A 16,429-nucleotide genomic window follows, 5' to 3' on the forward strand; every position below is an offset into this window, starting at 1 on the left:
TTAAAATCAAACGGTTGTAAAAAAAATATTCTTTTTGAAATGAACTAAAGGGGAAAATAGAGAAATAAATTGAAACAGAGGGAATACTTTTTACAATATTTATTTGGAGTAAATACATCAAATCCCCTTTGAACTTAGTAGCAAAACTTATTTTAACACTTTAATTACGTGGGCGTTTAAATATCCCCACCCCCAACAATTTTTAAGTTATTTAAATACCTCCTAAGGGGTGACGTGGCAGATAGAGTATACTCAATCTCCTAAAAATGCGTGAAAAAAGAGAAAAAATCCGAATTTATAAAATCTTACACATGATATTTTTTATAGGCCAATATATTACTAATATTTTAAATATTTTTTTCTTGACATATTAACTTTTTAAAAAATATGTAAAAAATTTATTTTAAAAAATGTGGGTCCCCTTTTAATTTTTTTTAAAAATATTTTCTCTTTATTTTGTTGTCTTCCACAATACACCTCTTACTCCATTGAAGTCCCTTCTCCTCCATCTTTATCCTCACCTATATCCGCTATTTTCACTTTACTATTCCTTTAGTAATCCACAAAATTTAACATTTACACTTTACGCCGATTTCACTCTATATTATTGATGTCGATTTCACAAATGTAAGCTTTCTTGAATTTTGAATGACCCATTTTAATTTTTTAATATTTGTGATGCAAAAAAAGTGGGTCTTTCAACTTTCTTATATAACCTTCATTTTTCATTTAAGTTGTTAAGAAAAAATGAATTCTAAAAAAATTATTCTCCCACAAGGCAGATTCGAGAAAGGGGGGGGGGGGGGGAGGCGAGAGGGAATGGGTGATTTGAAGAAGATAACGTGATATTGTGATAGTTCTTCTCTGAAGCTATTTTTTAAAATGAATGCCGAAGAGGAGAAAAAACGAGCAGTGAAGGCCTGGAAATGGTAAAGAAACAGAGAGAAGAAAGAAGTTTGGGTGGAGGGAAAACTAAAAAGGGGTCCACATTTTAAATTTTAAATTTTAATTTTTAAAAATGTATTTTTAATTAATAAATTAGTATAAATTAAACTCCCCCTCAACTTTGAACAATAATCACTGTCTCATCTTTATCCTAATTAAATTTTAAAAATGTTTATTATACCTTTTCATTATCAATTGTTTTTTCTTCTTTAGAAATTATGATTTTTTTATTTTTTATTTAATGTAACAAAATTTTCATAAAAGCATAAACATTTTCTTGGACAAAAAAGTAAAAAATACTAATTAAATATATAAGTTAATTATGTTCTATAACGAAGTAAATTAGCATAATGAGAAAATTAATTTTATTAATAATAATCAAAACTCTAATATTTATTTATACAAGTAAAAATAGCAGAGAATAATAACTATACAAATATATTTCAATGTAAGAAATAAAAATAATTAATTAGTTCAGGACAAATTTTTAAAGATTGTATTATTTAGACTTTAAATTATTTTAGATTATAATTTTTGTAATACTCCATCAATGTCAATCAAACATTGTTTATTTATATAGAAAAGAATACTCACCGCCATTTATATTACTTAACTCTCCTTCTAAAAATAGTCGTTTTAATTTACTTGTCTAATTTATGAAATTTTAAAAAAATTAAATATTTTTTTATTTCTACCCTTAGTATTAAATAACTGCATAAAGTAGTAATAGTCAAATTTAAGGTTTCAAAATATTATTAATACTGTTAGTTTAGTAAAATACACCTCTAATTAATTCTTTTAAGGGGTGTCATATATATCAAGAAGAGTCAATTAATATGAAACGCTTGGAGTAAAATAGTGGAGAAAAGAAAAAATATGTGTATACGTAAATATACACACACCTAATGCATATTATATTGAAATAACAGTCATAAGAATAATATTAAATTTTGTGATAAATTCTTAAAATTATTATTCTACTTATAATGTTAAAGACTTAAACAAAAAGTTATAAATATCTATGTTAAATAGTAAATTATATGTAATATAAAGAGATATTAAATAGATGTGATATAACAAGGGTAAAATGAACAATGCATGGGATAAATGAGCGAGTTTGATTATCGTTCAAATTTGAGGGGGAGTTTGATTTTAAAAGCAAAGTTGATGGGTGAAAATGATTTTCACCCTTTTAAAAAATTGTAAAACAAAAAATGGTGAATAACAAAAAAAAAATTGATGATGTGGCACTGACATAGCTATGTTGTGGTACTTATATGACTATGATGTGGCAGATGAGATTGATATTATAATTTCAGGATAGTATTTAATTCACCTGAAAATTGTTAAGGGAGTTATTTAAACGTCTATGTAGTTAAAGTGTTAAATTACATTTTGTTGCCAAGTTCAGAGAGAATTTGATGTATTTACTCTATTTAGTTGACTAACATGTAACAACACACATTATTAGGTATGATATACCATCAAATGATGTGGTACAGTGAATCAAGTTGCTTCTTTAATCAGAAGGCTCAGGTATGAATTTTTTTTAATTTTGAGTGCATCCCCCGAAAGAATACTACGTAAATCAAATTTAAATTAATCGAGCATCAATGCAGTAGGTACACCAATATGATATGATAATTTAAGAAATAAAGTAATAATGTATAATAAAATTGTTTAGAATTTAATTTAGTACGCAGCCACCAACCCACCTACTATTTCTACGGGATGCCGCAGTACTTTTGCAAATGATTCAAACTTTGTCATTCTTATCTTTACGTTTTCAAAGTTGTTGGGTTGCAAAAAAGATTCTACAACCCCCATTACTTAAATTACTTACCTATCTTTCCCCAACCTACTCAACAACAAATACATTTCCGAAAAAGACAAGTAAAGCTTCGTCATTCATTTTTTTATGTTTCAATTTTGCATATAAATAGTAGTCAACCAATTACCCAATCCACATTATTTTCCTTGATTACCCATTGTTTTATTGGTTTGTGGAAATGGGTAGTGTTGGATTGTTGAAGAATTCCGCCATGGTTTGTGCTCCATTAATGGCCACATCAGTGGAGGAATTAGTTCATGATATGCTTCAGGCAAAATCACAAGGTGCAGATTGTGTTGAGATTAGACTTGATGCTATCCACAACTTCCAACCCCACAAAGATCTTCAAATTCTCTTCAAAAATAAGCCGCTTCCTGTTCTCATTCTTTACAGGTATATATAAAGCTTCAATTCTTTTTATTTTTCCCTTTTACTGTTGAAATAATTCCATTTTCTTTCTGTTAATACCATTCTACTTATCATTCCCAAAAGATGAAGTCCTCTTCCAGCAAACTCGGACAATTATGAGAATATTCTTTTGCACCAAAAACAAAACAAACTACTCCCTCCGTTAACTATGTGTATCCATTTCTTTTCTCAGTGTGCCAAAAAAATGTCATTTTATTACCATTAGAAATAATTGTACTTTTATTTTTTATTGAGTGATTTATAAAAAAATATTTAAGAATTGTTTTAGATTATAAATTTAATTTATTTTTAAAAATATTATGTCAATTAAACAGTGATACATAAAATAAAATGGAGAAAATATTATTTGGGAAGGGGCCACAATTTTTGCTCAAATTAAGAGTTGTTGGGGAAAAAAAATAAAGTTATGAAATGTTAATGTCAGTTGTCAGAAAGATCCATTAGTTTGTTCATTGTTGGCTGGTAACTTCTGTAGATTGATACAGTCCACGCCCAATTTTTTTTTTGTCATTTTGACATTTTCTCGGAGGAAGTAAGAGAGTTTCAAACCTCCGCCGCATTTAGGGAAAATGAGCTAAAAGGAATTTTTGAGAGTGGAATGAAACATACGAGATTTTTATTATTATTATTTTTTTTATAAATATTTAATTAGAGATTAATTATGAAGAGATGACGTTGAATTAGAATATTTAAAAGTTTAGGGTAAAAATTAAAAGATCAAATTTTTTAATAAAATCCTAAATTTCATTCGTTTTCTCCATTTTTTTAAACGCTCTGTTCTCTTTTTCCCTCTTCTCTTTTCTTTTCTCCATTTTTTTAAACGCTCTTGTTCTTTTTTTTTTCCATCTTCTTCTTCCTTAACTTCTTAGCCTTTTTTCTTCTCCCTTTTTTCCTTTCTTTTCAAACTTTTTATGTTTTCATCTTCTTCTTCTTCGGATGTTGTCATCCTCATTTTTTTCTTCACTTCGATTTGATTGTGAAAATTATAAAAAAAAAATTGATATGTTATTTATATAAACAAGAATTGTTCAAGCAACCAAGAGATATTGTTTAAACTACCTTAAGTTGTTTAGTTCAAACAACAGAAGTTAAACAACCAAAAATTGTTTAAACAATCAAAAGTTGTTTTAGTTCAAACAACCAGAAGATATTTAAACAACCTAAGTCGTTTAAGTATTTTTTATGATTCTTTAGTTAAAATAATGAGAATATTTTAAATATCAGCTAGTTGTTTGGAGAGATATGAAAATATTTGCTAATTGTTTTGGAGATCGAGATATGAAAATATTTGTTAGTTGTTTAGACAAATGTTTAAACATCTGCCAGTTGTTTAGAGGTGATGATGACGTGGAGAAGGGGATGATGGGGCTGAGGGGTGGATGAGGGGCAGGAAAAAAAGAAAGGGGGTCTTTTGTAAATTAAAAAAAATTGTGGGTTTTTAAAATATGTGTCATTATCACTAATTAAAAAAATGTCCCCTTTACTTCATTTTCAAGACTTGTGTCATATTTTTTTTTATTTACACTCTCAAAAGTCTCTTTTAATTCAATCTCCCTATTTATCATTTGGACAATATTTGATTAAAAATAAAAGTAAAATTATTTTGAATTGAAGACACATTTACAAGTGAAGGAAAATCTTAGTAATCGAGTTAATTGATAATCTATAAAAACAATTTGATGGGGTTCAATTTTCTAATTTATAATCTCCTTTCATTATTCTCAAAACAATATTTGTTTTTACAGATAAGAACTTAGAACCAAGTTTGTGAAACGTAGACATTTGCGAAGGAAATTCGATGACTAGAACGGATAATGTTCACTTAAAATTTCCTTCAAATAATTTGATTAGTGGAATTAAAGTATTTTCTCGATGGAGATTAATTACTTTTTCGATTTCAATTTTGTTTGTCTTTTTTTAAAATATTTTTATCAAAACTAGTGGACTGCTTCTAATTTTGATAACTTTTAAATTTCAACATTTTATATAACATGTCTAAAGTAAAATATTAAATAATATTTTGATACATTATACATATATTTAGTTTAAGATTATAATATTCAACAGTTTTTTTTATTTTTTTTACTTTTCAAAAAATTCCATGTTCGGTTAAATTAAGACTATTTGTAAAAAAAAAAAACACTTAAAGGTTGATGTGAATAGATTGCACGTACCATATGTAAGGATTATATTAAAAAATAATTAATTATCACTACTAAATTACCTATTCAAATAAAAATTTCATTTTAAATCAATCTAATTTCAAATTCATAACTTTAAATCACCAATTTGAAATCATGTCCAAACTGACCAAAACAAATAAAACGGACATAGTATTTACAACAAGTTTTTGCATGGATTGCCTCTATTTTAGGGCGATTTTTAATTTTTATCCCCTAAATTCGTGATCTTTTATTTTTATTCTTCCTGCTCATTTAACAAAAATTGTAAGCCAAAGTATCCATAATTTTGTCATAATTTCACTGGGCAAAACTTTTTAGAAATGTTTGCCTTGGGGCATAAGCTCTATTGTATTTGATTGGCATGACCTTTTATCTTGATGCATAAGTTATGTTAGTGAACTTTTATCTTGAGATATAATTTATGCAACTAAATTAATGTTATGTGGCATAACTTGTGGCATAAAACTGACGATTTGGACATAACTCAAGCCACTAAACTTATGTCTTGGGGCAAAATTTATGCCTTGAGCTTAATTTTTTTTAATCTTTAGATATGACTTGTGTATCCAACATAATTTTTTTTATCTTGAGGCATAATATGTGTCATGGAACTTATATTCTAGAACATAACTCGTGTCATCTAACTTATGCCACAACTTTAACTGAACTTATTCTTTATGTTGTAATTTTTTATTTTATTTACTATCCGAGATATTTTCAACTATTTATTTTATTATTTAAAGCTTTTTGAAAAATAAAAATTAGAGGTGATCAATTTTGAGGATAAAAAATGAGAGCGCACCAAAAATAGGGACATTTGTGGGAATGCTCCTTTTTACAAAGAAAAGCTTTTGTTGACCCGAGGCCCACTTAAATGGGAATGAAAACAAAGTGGAGATTATCTTTCCGTATCCATTTCCTCTTAAACCTAAACCAAATAAGGGAAAACGAAATTTTCTTCCAGTTTCTCCTCTTTTGCTTTGTTTTACTTTTGCCTTCATTTCACTTCCTTTTCTATTTATTTCTTTTTTCCATGTATATTCTAATGATAGACAGTTATGTTAAATTTGATAAGATTTTAGATTAATTAATTTAAATATATGGTATGAAGATAATTTTTTATTGGTATAAAATATCAAGATAGTAACTTTATAGGTGAAAGTTTAGTAAATCATAACTTGATTTCACAAGTTAAACTTTAACATTTTGATACATACTAATGTCACGGATAACATCCAGAAGGAGAATTCATTTTTATAAATAGTAACTTTATAGGTGAAAGTTTGGTAAATCATAACTTGATTTCACAAGTTAAACTTTAACATTTTGATACATACTAATGTCACGGATAACATCCAGAAGGAGAATTCATTCCTATAAATAAGTAACTCTTGATTTATTTGAAACACAATTCTCACTTGCCTTCTCATCTTCTAAGGCATTTGATCTTTTTTCTCTTTTGTAATATTTCACTTGTATTCTTTTGAAGTGAAATAAATATTGATTGGTTATATCCGAATATTAGGCAAAAAAACAAATTTTGTCGAACCTTGTAAATTTCTGACCTTCTTTTTATTATTGTCTCATTTACTATTTATTAAATATCTTTAAACATAGTAATTATAATTTCATGGCTTTCTATATATTCAGCTGCCCCAACATGTTATCCATCTTCAAATAACAAATAACATATCTGATAGCAGTTGTCGGGGACTTGGACCTGAAAGAAGATTCTTCTTTTAATAAAAAATTCCCTTGTCAGGTCAGAATAGGGAGAAAAGCGGAAGCATCTATAATCAATAGAAAGGAAAACTAAAATGCACCAAAATCGCTTTAAGTAAACTTTCTGGATTTTGAAGCTATAATTTTGTAATAACAAAAAATGCACCAGAATCGCATTTTCTAAATTTGCATACATAATTTTGAGGTCCAGATTTTACCTGATTTTGTAAGAATCAATGGGGTTTTAACAAGTCATTATTCAGGCCAATATGGGATGGAAATAAGTTTGAAGATGATGGCCACAAGCAGTTGCAAGTCCTTCGGTTGGCTAAAGAATTGGGGGCTGATTATGTTGAGTTGGACCTCAAGGTACTCATTACATGTGTTTGTTTATACTGACTGATATATTTTTTGTTTTTAATTTCAATTATTTTAATGTTATTGCAACCCAGTTGTTGACCATTAATATGATTAATGTACTGAAGTTCCCTTCAATAACTTGTTTTGGTTGGTTATGCCAACTTGTGCTGTCTTCTCTTTCCAGATTCATAATGGTAGCAACTATCTTAATTGTCGCATTTTGCTATTTTATTTCAGTATCCGGCCAAGCTAACTGGATTTAAATTAGTTGTTAAATTATTTTTTTGACATTGCTATTAAAAAAACTGATTATTTTTAGGAGTACTTTTTAAAAATAGTTTTGAAAAGTACTTTTGAAAAATAATAATTTGTCATTTAAAAAGTGTTTTTGATAAGCTGTTTGACTAAACCTTTTTAAAAAAATATTTTTTAGAGTTAAATTACGAAAAAGTACAAGTATCAATGCATTTTTAATATTTTGATTATTTTATAGAGAAAAATTATTTTAAATATCTATTATAAACATTTTAATTAAAATATTTTAAATATCTATTATAAATATTTTAATTAAAATTTTCATTTTTATTAAATTAAAATGTACATATTCAAATTTTCAATCAATATTATACATAGGTAAATTAAAAAAAATTAAATATTAACATAATATTAACATGATGATTTAAATATAATTAAAAGTATATAGCAAAATAAATTTAAAAACCATTCCACAAATTAAATTACTAAATATGAAAAGTTCACCACAAAAATAAATAAAGTCCTCATACATCATAAAAATTCTCAATGATTTCATCCCTAATTTTATCATGCAATGTTTCCATAATAGTAGAAGATCTGCCTTCTATTTCTGAAGGTATACCTGAAAGTCCATCTCTTCTTTGATCTCTATGATAATATCCTCACTAGCATAATAGTTAATGTCTTCATCCTGCAAAAATATTGTTGTTACCCTTTTTTTCTAACCCTGCAAAATAATACGTAAAACAATATATATATATATATATATAAACATAAAATAAATTTTAAGAAGCAAAATTTTTTAGCTTCTTTCTCATTGTAGAAAATCTGCATGTGCTTCTATTTAAAAGCAGTTTTTTTTGATTGGCCAAAAAATAATTTCTTTCAAAATAAGTGTTTTTAGACTCCAACAATAATGTCAAACAGACTCTAAAGCATTTATGTAGAGAGTTCATGGATTTCTAATTCATTGTATTGTTGTTCAGATAGCTAGTGACTTCACAAAAAAAGAAAAGTCGAGGTGGAGTAGTGGTTGTAAAGTAATTACATCATGTTTCGTGGACAATGTGACCTCTAAAGAAGACCTCAGCCAAGTTGTTGCATCCATGCAATCTACTGGTGCAGATATCCTCAAAATTGTTACAAATGCAAATGACATTACAGAACTAGAGAAAACGTTTCACTTGCTTTCACATTGCCAGGTATTCATTCTGATTGATACTGTATTTCCCTCTACTGGAATCACATTATGTCATATACCAATGAAAAAGATACAGAAACTGTCTGCTTATCCACACAGAATAAAAGAAATAGAAAAAAGGAAAGAAGGAAAAAGTGTTTGCTTATCTTCATTGTTACTTATTTTTAGTTAAACTGGTGTTACATCGGCTTGCTACCTGCAGGTGCCGCTTATTGCGTACTCTGTTGGGGAAAGAGGTCTCATAAGTCAGTTGTTGGGCCCAAAATTCGGTAGTGTCCTATTATATGGATCTCTTGATGGTAATGCAGTGCCTGGTCTGCCTTCTCTTGCCAGCCTTAGACAAGCTTACAGAGTTGATTTTATGGATAATGATACTAAAGTTTTCGGGCTCATTTCTAAACCAGTGGGTCATAGTAAAGGACCTATTTTGCATAATCCTACATTTAGACATGTGCGGTACAATGGAATTTATGTTCCAATGTTTGTGGATGATCTTAAGGAGTTCTTTAGAGTCTACTCAAGTCCTGACTTTGCTGGTTTCAGGTATGTCACGCAATAGTCATTAAGCTATCAGTCCCTAAGAAAATTACAAGACTGATTGTTGGATTAGTTGATTTTTAGTCAAGAGAACTTGGGCATAGAGTCCTCATATGTTCCTACTATTATGAACTGTAGTGTTGGGATTCCATACAAGGAAGCAGTGGTGAATTTTTGCGATGAAGTTGATCCACTGGCTGAGGTTCGTATGCGTCTCTACTTTCAACCGTCTCTTTAATTCATTTATGGAATATGGAACAAAATAGTTGACGTATCTGGACTTTGATTACTGATATCCTGTTTTGGGGGCCAAGCATTATAGTATAACTTATATATCAGTAGTGACAATTCAAAAAATTCAGCTGTAGCAAAGACTTGCATATTTTTTGATTATGGACTCATGATAAGAACAAATATCCTAGTTTGAGTTTAATCATAGAAGGCTCTGGAGGAACTACTAGAAATTCAAGTAATGTGAAACAAAGGACAGATCGATTTCCTTATGTGTTTATTGTAAATAAGCTGTCAGCAGTGTCTCTCTATGGGAAGTAAAGGGCAAACTGGATAGGCTTTTACTAGTTATTCCACAAAGAGATTTAATACAAAGTTTTCCAATATTATTTTCTCTTTCAGTAATGGAAGTCATCCGTTGTAAAGGAAACTAACCTACAAAGAAAAAATAAATTACAAGCTAACAGCTATAACAGAATTATGGAGTTGGACTTCTGCTCTGATCGTGTGCTTTCTTTCTCAACAACAACAAAAACAACATATCCAGTGTAATCGCACAAGTGGGGTCTAGGGAGGGTGGAGTGTAACCCGACTTTACCCCTACCTTGAGAGATAGAGAGGTTTCCGATAGACCTCCGTCTCAAGAATAAGCATTTCAAAGCTGTTTAGAAAAAGAAAAAGGAAGCGAAGAAGCCATGGCAAAAAAATAAGGAAAGCTTGACAAAAAGTATGCTGAAAAGAAATGAAAAGTATCTACAACAAAATAAAAAGATAATGGAAGTACAAAAAGAAACAACTAATAAACAAAAATTAAAGGACTAGAGCCTACAAGAGTAATAATACTACTACTACTGGTATGAAAGGGAAAGTTAGGCAACGCACAACTATCTACGAATCTTCTACTCTAATTTCTGCCCTCGATAACCTCCTATATAAGGTCATGTCCGCAGCAAAATGAAGTTGTGCCATGTCCTGTCTAATCATCTCTTCCCAATAGTTTTTCGGCCTACCTCTACCTCTCCTAAAACCCACCAAAACTAACCTCTCACACATCTACACTGGGCATCTGTGCGTCTTCTCTTCACATGCCTGAACAACCTTAGCCTGCCTTCCTCATCCTGTCTCTAACGGGGACACTCCCACCTTGTCTCACATATCTCGTTTCTAATTCTCTCTCTCCTAGTATGCCTATACATCCATCTTAACATCCTCATTTTCGCAACTTTCAACTTCTTGACAGGCCAACACTCCGCCTCATACAACATAGTTGATCTAACTACTACTTTATAGAACTTACCTATAACCTTGGTCAAAACTACTTATCACACAAGACTCGGGGTGCGAGCCTCTATCACAATACCATGTGTTACATCCTCGTCATTTTCCCATTTTCTTGGATTGTTGACCAAGATATTTAAAACTTCCTCTCTTGTTGGTGGCTTGGGTGTCAAGCCTCACTTCTATGCTAGCTTCATGGGTCATGTTATTTAACTTGCACTCTAAGTACTCTGTCTTAGTCCTGCTTAACCTGAACCCTTTAGACTCCGAGATTTCTCTCCAAACCTCCAATCTAGCATCAACTCCGTCGTAAGTCTCGTCAATAAGAACTATGTCATCTACAAGTAACATACACCAAAACGCCTCACTTTGGATTTGACACATCAATTCATCCATCACCAAGGCAAACAGAAATGGGCAAAGAGCCAATCCTTGGTGCAAACACATCATCACTCGGAAGTACTTCGAGTCTCCTCCCACTCTTCATACCTGGGTCTTGGATTCATCGTACATGTCTTTAATCACCATAATGTATGCCACATGTACATCTCTAGCCTCCAAGAATCTCCGGAGAACCTTCCTCGGGACTTTGTTGTATGCCTTTATAGGTCGTGTGCTTCGTTTCTCCTTTGGCTAATATCATATAGTAGTACCTCCAAGCTCTCACCAGGTACTATGAAACCTAAGCCATACTGAGAATCTCAAACAAAAAGTGAAACCGGAATCTGGCAGCCAGAACCATTATGTCAACAATTCTGTAATCAACTGCAAAATCAGTTCCGGTATGCCCCTTGACATTGTTCTTCTGTCTTCTGCTTCTTGTGTACGCTACTCCTTATTGATTCTTGTTCCTCGGTATCTATTGGATACAACATTAACATGTACTGATAGACTTTCAATAGATTGTGCCAAGCTAATACTACACATTGAAGATCTGTCAATAACAGGTAATAAACTGATCCTAACAGCTTATGTGTATATCTATGATCCATCGGATGCTCTCTTTTGTATTGACTTTATCCTAAGATTATGAATGTGTGCCTTGTCTAGTTTTAGAATTCTCGTTCCTACACTTGGCAATTCAGAGAAGGAATTAAAACTGACTTCACCTGCAAAATCAAAAGCAATGTTAGTTAAAATAGTTGCTAATGTGTTGCCATATCTAAAGATATGTTGTATGATCAGATTGAAACTGCTCATCATCTGCTTGATCTTGTCCACCTCTACCACTATACACCAGGGTGGTTCCCCGCTTCCATCCACCATCTTCTTCATTATTAGTGACTCAGTTTCCAATATGAGTGCAACTCCTGTTCTACACAATATGTAAGACCTTCCAGTATAGCTCTAGCTTCAGTCACCACATTTGTTGTATCTTCCAATTTCTTGGCATTGGCATATATTAATTTTCCTGACTGTCCCTCAAATAGAAGCCAAGGGTTACCTCTTAAAACTCCATTAGTGTTGCATTTGTACCATCCTTTATGTGCACACTGTCATACTACTCTTTTTGTAACCATTATAGGTTTTATTCTTCCAAAAATTTGATCATATCAGGCCATAGATATGGGATGTTATGCAACCATGGATAGCTCATCTTTGGTAGATAGAATAAATTGTAATTGATCTCATGCACCACTCTGTTAAAGCTTTCTCGTCCCCCATACTTCTATCTGTTTCTCCTTTTCCATTGTTCCCATAATATCAATGTTGGCACAACTTCAAAGAGAGGTTTAAGCTTAGGGCAGCAGTCTGCTTCCCACCATGCCTTTATCACCTCATGAATTTGAACCAGGTTCAAATGAAAACCTGCTGCAGATGTGAATACCTTCCGTACTTCTTTAGCAAATGTACCTGTCAGAAACACTGTTGTGTCTGTTTACAACACCAGCATCTAGAAACCACTGCAACGCCATTCTCCACAACCGATTATCTGTAGGGATTTTGAATTCCCAAAATCTCCATAGGAAGAAGGATATTTTAAAAGGCACACCATTGATCTGCATATACTTGAATGCAAGCTGAGAAGGAGCTTTGTTCCTGATTAAAGAACCAGTTCCTTCATCAGTGTTCTCAAGAAATTCATGATTTAAATCTATAGCCATCTGTCTGAGTGGATATTGGCTCGTCTTCTGCATCTTTTCTTCTTTCTCGTCTTGTCTGGATCTTTGACAATTCTAGAACCATATTGGTGTTAACTCTTCTTCATTTGTGCCCAAACCATCAAAAACCAGGTTCTTTGGCTCTGATGCACCTCAGAACCTGTTTCTTCTATCATATACCTGTGACATTTCTTCATCTGCTGGTCTTCTTATCTTCATCTTCTATGAGTGGGACTCTTCCTTTTATGTGATCCAACCTCTCTCTTCATGGGCTTTCAGTAGGACGATTTATTTCTCTTTTCTTTGTCATGTTTTAAGACCTCCACACATGCTCTTCCTTCCTCCTACCTTGCCCCCCTTTTTTTTTTCATAGAGGAGTTATAGGAACCTAAACTGGCTTGTGTCCTTTATGTGAGAAGAAAGGTGCTTCGATGTTTGTCCTGGTTGTTTTGGAGAAATCAGGTTCTTCTTCTTTCCTTTTCTCATCTTCAAGTTTGCTTTTTAGTCCGTTTAACAAAATGTAGCTTTCCGTTCTTCTTCTCTTACTCTAATGTCTCTCTCCTTGGTTATGGTTAAGCTCTAAAGCTCTTTGGCGTGTTGTATTTATATGAGTAAGTAGCCTCTTGTAGTTCTCCTAATCCAACCGAGACTTGGTTCAAGACTTCCCAAAAATCCAATCCTTGTTTTACTTGGATTTCTTTTTCACACGCATACGGCCAACTTCTCCTAATTCTAAACTATTTTCATGCGTTCAATTTTTGGTAATGTTTCCATAACTTGAACTCCATATCCTTGGAGAATTGGTATTAAATGAATTAAGTCTTCATACCAATTCTCCAAGTCTGCGTGGAATAGATTCTTGAAACAGTCCCTATTTCTTTTGCTCTTTGTCCAAAGGATCAGTTCCTCTTCAGTGTTGCCTGTTGTACGAGTTCCTTTTGGAGATCTGTTAAGGATCTGGTTCTTGTACTTCATTCTTCCTTGTACATACATTGTCAATCATCAAAACACCATATGATCTTGAATGTAGATTCAGAGATCAAGGTGCCTCCTGACAGCTCAACAATATGTTTGTTAAGGTATCGACTAGCTTGGGATTTGCATGGGAAGGAACTGGCTAGAGTGATCTTTTTGACTCTTTTTTTCAGATTTCTCTCTCTGAGTTCAAAGCTTACTTTAAAAAAAAAAGAAACGAAAAGATACAACTTTTTTGCGTTCATGTCATGAGACTTTTTGATATGTCAAGCACAATAATTCCATTACATCTAGTTTTTTCTTTCTCAACCTAATTCACCTTTGTTATGTTCCATTAGTCCATAGGGGCTGTAAATACTATCATACGCAGGCCTTACGATGGGAAGTTAATTGGTTATAACACAGATTGTGAGGCTTCTATAACAGCCATTGAGGATGCTTTGAAAGGTATAACAGTTATTAGACCATTTCCTTCTGATTGCTTTACCTATCTGTGTGTTCTCTTTTAGCTAGATGAAGCTTAGCTTCACTTATCCAATTCAAGGTTTAACTGGTGCATGTGTATTCTGGAACTTCATAGTAAATGGACGTACAAATGGAGCAGCTTTTCTTCCTTCTTCACTCGCTAGGAAATTGTTTGTGCTGGTGGGTGCTGGAGGTGCAGGAAGAGCTCTGGCATTCGGAGCCAAGAGCAGGGGAGCTCGAATTGTGATTTTTGATATTGATTTTGATAGAGCAAAGGCTCTTGCTGCCGCAGTTTCTGGTGAAGCTCTGCCATATGAAAATTTAGCTTCTTTTCAGCCGGAAAAAGGTGCAATCCTTGCCAATGCAACACCTATCGGAATGCATCCAAATAAAGATAGGATACCTGTGCCTGAGGTATCTCAAATCATTTCTACTCTGGTTCCACATTTTATACTACCTCACACACACACACATATACACATACTCTCTTCATTTCAATTTATTTATCTTACTTTCCTTTTTATTACCTTTAACAAAATGTAGCTTTCCGTTTTTGGCAACTCTTTGATTCTTAACTTTCCACATGACATATGTAAGAACACAAAATCAAAGGACATTTTGGTATATTTTACATATTTTTAGTTGAAGACCACAAGATACAAAAGTATTTTTTACTTTTTTTTTCATTAGGATCAATAGTGTAGTCACTTATCCTCCAACACAGGTATATTTTGAAATGGAGTACATATACATATGTAAATATTCATGTTTTTTTTCCCGTAGGCTAGCTTGAAGGATTATGTAGTGGTGTTTGATGCTGTGTATACACCTAGAAAGACTACTCTATTGGAAGACGCTGAGGCTGCTGGAGCAGTCATTGTCAGTGGAGTTGAAATGTTTCTTAGACAGGCTATTGGGCAGTTCAACCTTTTCACGGGAAGCAAAGGTAACGATCTAAGGTTTTACATATTGCATTGAAATGAAGATTTGAGATAATTAATCTTGATTTTTGGATTTGACAAGGGCAATTAAGATATTAGATTTAATTCAAACCCATTTGCGAAACACATCTGTTTTTAGATTTCTCAAAAGGTTTTCTAGATAATTTGGCTATTTCCAACAATATAGTTTAGCTGTCAAATGCAATGATATAAATTCTCCTCCCCCACCATAATGCTCTGGTGGTCCTATTTCTTTTCAAATCTAGTTATCTTGAGGTTTCTTTCTCACAATGTCTCCCATTGATTGTGTTTTAACATTTTCTTCAGTTGGATTTTGCAGACAACATTGAGATTCTTTCCATGAAATGTAAACCGTAAACTACTAACTTATATTCTTTGTTTGCAGCACCGGAAGAATTCATGCGTGAGATCGTTATGGCAAAATTTTAATCATCAAGAATTTCTCTCCCACTCACACATAGTGGGTCAACTCTTATTCCTATTCTGTAACTTTCATACATTACGACTAGACCGTGCGACCAGTGCATACTTCGAGAGCTTCGCTGCTATACATCTGTTAGGAATATACAACATCTCGATCAATGAAACTTAGAGTAGATTATAGTATGCAGTACCCTAGATCATTTATCACATTCATATTTCTCATCATCACTTTTTCTTAATTTTGAGTTTATCATTATGTACTTGTCTCATAGACAAACATAAAGGACGTCAATGAACACAATTGATGTGATAACATTCAATGATCTTCCTCATCTCATGAATCTTTTTATCTCAACGTGATATGCTTTTCAAGAAATGTCCCACCAGACCGAATCAAGCATGATCTCTTGGCAACATACTAAGATAGGAAGCACCAAATTGAATCTCAAGAAATTGATTAAAGTCATGAGGGTACAATGTGAAAATTACTTATAATTTTCTGAGCTTTAGATGATAGCAAGTAGAGACTA

The 16,429-nt window shown here is 32.0% G+C and overlaps 1 protein-coding gene across 1 annotated transcript; it reads left to right on the plus strand.

The window, feature by feature from the left end:
* Positions 1–2,662: 2,662 nt before the first annotated feature.
* Positions 2,663–16,219, plus strand: LOC129877262 (bifunctional 3-dehydroquinate dehydratase/shikimate dehydrogenase, chloroplastic-like). The gene is made up of 9 exons (XM_055952750.1): positions 2,663–3,169; positions 7,374–7,479; positions 8,712–8,927; positions 9,129–9,469; positions 9,602–9,665; positions 14,388–14,496; positions 14,630–14,928; positions 15,298–15,460; positions 15,862–16,219. The coding sequence occupies exons 1-9, from the start codon at positions 2,955–2,957 to the stop codon at positions 15,903–15,905; spliced, it is 1,557 nt and encodes a 518-aa protein (XP_055808725.1). The 5' UTR covers positions 2,663–2,954; the 3' UTR covers positions 15,906–16,219.
* The last annotated feature ends 210 nt before the right edge of the window (positions 16,220–16,429 follow it).

Source organism: Solanum dulcamara, chromosome 12 (genome assembly GCF_947179165.1).
Source record: "Solanum dulcamara chromosome 12, daSolDulc1.2, whole genome shotgun sequence".
Taxonomy (NCBI): Eukaryota; Viridiplantae; Streptophyta; class Magnoliopsida; order Solanales; family Solanaceae; genus Solanum; species Solanum dulcamara.

Coding starts and splice junctions, on each gene's coding strand:
- LOC129877262 (XM_055952750.1), top strand. CDS start 2,955: ATGGGTAGTGTTGGATTGTTGAAGAATTCCGCCATGGTTTGTGCTCCA. Junction 9,470..9,601: donor CCTGACTTTGCTGGTTTCAG/GTATGTCACGCA, acceptor TATGAACTGTAG/TGTTGGGATTCCATACAAGG. Junction 9,666..14,387: donor AAGTTGATCCACTGGCTGAG/GTTCGTATGCGT, acceptor ATGTTCCATTAG/TCCATAGGGGCTGTAAATAC.